This window comes from Limulus polyphemus, unplaced genomic scaffold (assembly GCF_000517525.1).
Source record: "Limulus polyphemus unplaced genomic scaffold, Limulus_polyphemus-2.1.2 Scaffold175, whole genome shotgun sequence".
Lineage (NCBI taxonomy): Eukaryota > Metazoa > Arthropoda > Merostomata > Xiphosura > Limulidae > Limulus > Limulus polyphemus.
In genome coordinates, this window is record NW_013665785.1 from 861,794 (window position 1) to 868,522 (window position 6,729).

The 6,729-nt window shown below is 28.5% G+C and overlaps 1 protein-coding gene across 1 annotated transcript; it reads right to left on the bottom strand.

The window, feature by feature from the left end:
• Nucleotides 1–538: 538 nt before the first annotated feature.
• Nucleotides 539–5,682, bottom strand: LOC106478045 (E3 ubiquitin-protein ligase RNF115-like). Its single transcript, XM_013938556.2, has 6 exons — nucleotides 5,643–5,682; nucleotides 4,632–4,659; nucleotides 4,316–4,388; nucleotides 3,298–3,391; nucleotides 2,867–2,982; nucleotides 539–1,900 (listed from the first exon to the last, which is right to left on the bottom strand). Coding segments are annotated over exons 2-6 (501 nt in total). The 5' UTR covers nucleotides 4,634–4,659; nucleotides 5,643–5,682; the 3' UTR covers nucleotides 539–1,684.
• Nucleotides 5,683–6,729: the final 1,047 nt, after the last annotated feature.

Below are 6,729 nucleotides of genomic sequence, written 5' to 3' on the forward strand. Positions count from 1 at the left end.
GAGACTTTTTTCCATTTTATTAGCTATATTTTTGTATGCCAGCAACACCAGATTCAATTTTATTACTCATCAGGATCTCTACCAGCCTACCCTCAAGTTAAAATTATTTCAGGCGGGATTAGACTTAATTAATCTATGAGACCCTGGGCATGATCAAATACATCTATTGAAAAGGTTTGACCTCCTCAGTACGAAACCATACTTAGATCTGAAATTGATCAAGAGATGGAGCTATGAGCTAAAAGTTTGTACTGGAAAAAAAAACTTGGCCCTTTTTTAAGCACTCCTAAAATTGAATTAAAATATACAGGATTTTGTATAGTCAACCCATAGTTATATTACAGCCTCTTTCTTTAAGTTGTAACTTAAAATCTCATGAAATAGTTTCTTTCAATATTGTACAACTAAGAGTATTTGTTATAAGAATCATGACTGATGCATTTTAAATTCCGTAATCTGATATTTATATCTTACGAATTAATTTTCACGGTCTAGTCAGTAGGATTTAACTTTGTTTATGCTACAAAAAATTAAACTCTTTAGCATTTCATTCTTTTATTTTAATAAAGTTTTTTCCACTGTGATAATGCTGTTTGTAACACTACACAGATAAATACTTGGTTCGGGTGTACCTTTTAATATGTTCTTTATCATCATCATCATGCTCATTTATAAAATGTAACTACACCATGTCTACAGTAATTTTTGCTTTTAAGATTTAAACAAGATTACTGTAGAGAATAAGTTATCTTTTGTGTTATGATAATTAGAAGGAATATACATGCCTGGAAGATCTATTAAAGCATTAAAAAGAAAAGTGTCAGTAAAAATACACTCAGAATAAATATATTTGCTACATCTAATTAAAAACAAACATATAAATTGATTCAGTATTTGAAATTTTACAAGTCACTCTTGTCATATTTACACTCCATAAACATTTTTTCATTATTTAACTTATCTTTATTATCCCTGAAAATATGCAATTGAGAGTTCAAAGTTATTTAAGTATACATAATGTTTGTAGCCATTACTAATTTATCTGATTGGCATTTATTCAGCAAAAAACATTTCTATATGTCTCTAGTTAAACCAAATGCAACATTGTTCTTCTAAAACATCTTTACATGTGAATTACAATCCTGTTCTCTTCATCACATTTAATAAGAAAGCTATCATGCTATACGTTGTGAGAAACCCTCTTTACGCAAGTGAATAGAAACAAGTTGTATTTCATTAACATTAATATGTAATTATCACAAACTTCAGAAACCTACTTTTATCATGCATAATCTTAAAACTCAAGTTTAATTTACAAGATAACAGATCACACGTTGTTAACTTTATACACTTTGGAAAATGTTTTAAATACTAATGAATATTCATGTCACCAGACCATAAGGCATCTAATGTCAGTGGTTATACAAAAGACTACATGTGGTTTTGAATATTAAACTACTAATGTATCACCCTTATAAGGAGGCCATAAATCTACATTAACACCTGTTCTCTTAAAACAAAATTAACTAAAAGCATTTAAACAATGGATAGATATATTTCTGGTGCTAGTTTTTGTTATTCTGAAACTTTTCTAAACCTCAGAATATGAAATGTTTTTATTCTGACTGATTAAACAACAATGAAAAGCCAAGCTTTAAGAATATAAAGAAGCTATACTGGGATGTTAATCAAAGCCATCTGTGAAGTCGTATATTGATCCACTATGGTTGTTTGAACTTGGATTTCTTGGAGTAATACGTCTATATCGGCTTCTTCTAGTGGGTCCAAGTCCACTGCTTTCAAATGAAGGACTCCTTTCTCTTACAAAAGGGACTTCATTGTCACTAGATGAATTTTGTTCATCTAGTAAAATCTTTCGACAAACTGGACATGTTCCATGCTGAAATTGTATGAAAAAAATTAGAATAAGAGTCCCACTACAAATTGGGCAAATTATGTTATCCAGTTTCACTAGTATAAGCTCACAAGTAGCTAACAAGTAATTACATATTTACTGAAATGAATATTAAAACTAATTAACTTTGTTTACAACAGCAAATGCTGGTTGGTAACATATAGTATCTTAATTTCCACACCACGACTTCTTACAACCTACATTCAGAACATATTGATGGCTATTAAAATGATAAATCCTCCAGTTTCCTCTTCTCACCCAATGTAACTGTAAGTATAACATCTTCGAAATAAAAAATATTTATGGTTTTAATGACAGTTCTGTCACTTAGCCAAATTAACATGATGCCCATAAAAGGTTTGTACTTCAGTTGTGACAAATTATACTTTTTATGAGTCTAAATCTAAAAAAATGGTCATATTGCAAAATATTTGGGTTTTAACTGGTAAGAAAAACAATTTTATAATCAATTAAAAAACTGTTTAAACAGTAAATTCTACCATACTAAAACTATTAGTGTAAATTTTTCTACAGCATGATTTAAGATAATGTATCATCATTACTAATAACAAGTTTAATATTCTTTCTTCATTTGCCTACTACATGGCCATTTTAAAGTGATTTGTCATGTTATTTCATGATGAACTTAGATATCTGATACTGTCTGGTAAAACTAATTGTAGAATCAAATAAGTACCCTCAGTTCTTTTGAATATCATAATATAACACTATCTATTAATTTTATTACGATTACTATTTTCAAAATAAAATCACAAATTACCACCAGTGTTATGAATATAAATACTAAAAAGATTTTAATTTAAAACTTTTTTTACAAAATTATATGTTGTACTTCGTTTACTAATCTTTGAAACTTTCAAATTAAAAAATAGAAAACTAATAACTTGATATTTCAGTGTAATCTTTCCATCTAAGTAGAAAAAGTCTCACCAATTCAAGCCAAGGGATAATACACTCATTATGGTAATGGTGTTGACAGGATAACTTTTTTACTGGTTCCCCTAATTTAAAATCTTCCATACACACTGTACACTGAAGGCTTTTTTCTGAAAGTATATTAATTTTGCAATAATTTACCACAATAAAAACTTCATAATAAAATGTGTTTTCTTGAAGACATGAATTCAAAATGTAGTTAGCTTTTCAGAAAATAAGATCTGGGATTTAATTATCAAGATTAAAATTGTTGCCCATATTGCTAATAAATGGCAAGTTTCATAACAAATTAGTTTTACAATGTGCATTGTTCTTTTCAAACTAATTATTTCCAAGTGAAACTCTGTTTATGAGAGAGAGAAATGTGACCAAGCCATGCACAACATTCTATTAAAAGGAATTAATTTATGACAACTTAAACTAACCCACTTGTTCCTCTACTATTTGAACCGTAGGAATCTCTGCTATTTTTTCTTTTGGTAAAGGAGGTGGGCCAGTGCCATCTATCCGATTAAGGAGCTGTGAAAAAAGTAACAATTTAAATACATAAAAGTGCCTAGCCAAAAACCAAAGGCTTATACACCAATACTAAATTTACTAAATAACCATGGTTTATCTTCACAAAAATATCTGAACTGTAGACTGGAAGTTACCATTTGTTTTTCCACTTCATTAAAAAAATATCTGACTTTTAGTAACATTGATGTTTTTCAAAGTCCAGATAGCTTATAACCAATTTCAAAACAGGATGTCCTACTGTTTTTCAACACTGTCAGGATGTTAAACAATTAATGGTGTTATAAAAAGATTCAAGTACTGAAGTATAATAATAACAACAACAGTTTTTGTTAGGTATTCTTCATGACTCCATCTACTCTAGTTACAATCTACTGCATAAAAATATACCACTTAAGAAATTATGCTTCATATTATACATAACATACTTGTGTTTTCTAAAACATTTAATTAAACAGATAAAAATTAAGGATCTGCGACTGTTCATAAAAGTTTTTTTTAAGCTTTACTTGGTGCAATAATAGTTATCCATAAATCAGTTAATTTTAACAAGTTCTTCCATACAGATAAACTACAGTGTTACAAAAATATAGTACAATGTAAACCAGATCAGTTTCACACTACATATTACCATATTGGTCCAATTATAGGGTGATTTTGAATATAAGACAACTCCCATGTTCATAAACCATGGGAAAGAAAAAAAAAATTGAATGGCATAACAATCCCTTTTTTTTTTAGGTCTGCAAAATCAATGCTATAACTAAAAAGTCTGCAGGTGGATTAGTTGCAAGAATTAGCGATTACCTTGAGTGAACATTCAGGAATGTGACAGGCTAGAGTAGGGGGAAAGGGGCCTGTGGTCAGCCACAATTAAAAGACGACTATGCATGTGTGTATATTAGTTATTTACTGACTTAAACTTACCTCTGTAATAATGGAATCAAGACTTTCCCTTCCCCAGGCATAATCTCCTGGATTTCCGTGCAAGTTGAAAAACCTACGAGACATGACAAATTTGCTTTAAAAAGACTAGGTTCCAATTATTATTCTACTTGCACAACATATCTTTATTAACACTATCAACAACAACCTAACCAATTCTGTGTTTTAATGTTTATAACACAACTGACATCCAGTTAACTTAGACATTAATTAAACATATGAAAAAAAAAGGATGTCAGGTTAAATAAATTTCTTTCTAATATGACATAACAACAGAGTAATCTTAATTCAAACTTACATTGGTATGGCCCCATTGCCCAAAAAATCTGCAAAAACAAAAAATGAAGTCGGGCATACAACAATATCACAGTAGGTTCAGTCATCAGTGACATAAAAGACAAGCTATTACAATTGTCATGTGCTATTATCAAAATTCTGCTGTATCTGATAATATTCATTCAACTTTAAAATTTCACTTTGGTACCAATGGATATCATGTTACATTCTATTGACAGTTGAACTAAAGTGAATTTTAATATACACATAACATGACCCCGACTAGTCTGTCTGTTCAATGAGAAACTTTTAACACAAGATTCAATGCAACTCTCGAAGAAGAAGAAGAAAAAAAAATAATACCAAAAATCTCCAGAAAATGTTTACTGCAAGAGAAATTATAAGAAGTAACTATTATCTACCTATTATATGACTGAACAACGTTGGTTGATCAACATAAACTTATCAATACATTATCTCATCAAGAACCTATTTTTCTTCTTGTTATAAAAAAATGTGATTACTTAACATGGTAAAACTTAATAAGCCTTAATAAAATGTAAATATATATATCAAAAAGTTGTCTTCAGATTCAACATTGTTGAGAAAATACAATATACTTTTAAGTTTAAAATCAGGAAATATCCAACAATTTAAGTATTGTATACAAGAAATGAAACTGTATCATGCATTTAATATTGTATTCATTTCATAAATGTCTTAAAATTGTTACCATCACATCATGATGACTAAGGCAGCCTATCACAAATTATATTAATTTTCACAAGTAGAAAAATGCAAACAATATAACAATTATTATAAGAAACATTCCAGGTTTGCTGTTAACAGGACTAATATATTTAAAGACAAACCATGAGTAAATGGATAAATAATAAACAATTCTCATACTGAAATATCCCTTTTGTTTTCCAGACTGTTATTCATGTGTTTCAAGAAAATTCATTATTTCCTAATGTAAAATCTAATAATTATATTAATATGAGTTATACAGTGAAAAATATTTTTCCGTTACCTGCATCTCCAAAGAGACTGGCAAAAACTTGATGAATTATTCTGAAAGATGTAGATAAAAAATTCGTAAACACATATACATACACAATACAATATTGCAGAAATATAAATTTTGTCAACATAAAATAATACATGTTCATTAGTTGTCCGTTTCTCTCACTTAAATACAGACAACAGAATAAAAAAACTTTATATTATTGATACTGATGTAAGTTCATAATATGGGTGATAGATGTATAAAACATAAAAACTAATTTTTTATTTGTTTTTTGTATTTTTGGGCTATCAATTCTGTAACTAATACTTTCTTACAAGCTTTAAAAAACCTAAAACAGTACATCATGATGACATGAGAAATCTTTAAGCATGTTATTAATGAAACCTTTAATACAATTAAAATCTCAGATACAAATTAAAGAGATGTTTTGTTTTAAAAGTTAAATACTCCATAATCAGAAATCAAACACTGATATTGATTGTTTTCTGTAAATATTATTTCTTTAATGTTACTTTCATTAACAATATTGTTTACAATGGTTTAATTATTTTTTTATTATACTTTTATTATAGAGACTGTTTTGCACTGTTAGGTTTATATGGATTTATGACTAATCAAAGCTGGCCAAATCTCATGAGATACTATGGGGTACCCAACTGATGAAATAATGCATTCTAATCTTTATAAGTAAAAAATGTAAGAAATGAATATTTCATTAACTGTACTCATTACCAGTTTGGATTTGCTCTAAAAAGGTAGTTTGCTCTGATCAGAAGTTAATATTAATTAGGCTAGCAGAAATAAAACTTTAATTTCATATGAAAAAAGGTTGCCCATTTTCCAATATTCCATCAAAAATATTATGCAAAGTTAATTGGTCTCAGGGAACATAAAATCAAATACGAGTTTTATTTTGTATTAAATCTCAGGAAAAATTGTCTTTCACATAAAACAGCAACATATGATACATTTTTTCTATGAATAATCTTTATGATCTCAGCTTAAATACAGATTTGATAATTATCATGCAACAGATTTAATTAGATTAAAAAACAAACTTTCTTGCACATGGTTACTGCCCGAAACCTCA

Bases quoted from the DNA above. Each gene is read 5' to 3' on its own strand.
- LOC106478045 (XM_013938556.2), bottom strand. The intron at 2,983-3,297 runs GTTAGTTTAAGT...ATATACTTTCAG, and splicing joins AATAGTAGAGGAACAAGTGG to AAAAAAGCCTTCAGTGTACA. The intron at 1,901-2,866 runs GTGAGACTTTTT...ATACAATTTCAG, and splicing joins TTATCCCTTGGCTTGAATTG to CATGGAACATGTCCAGTTTG.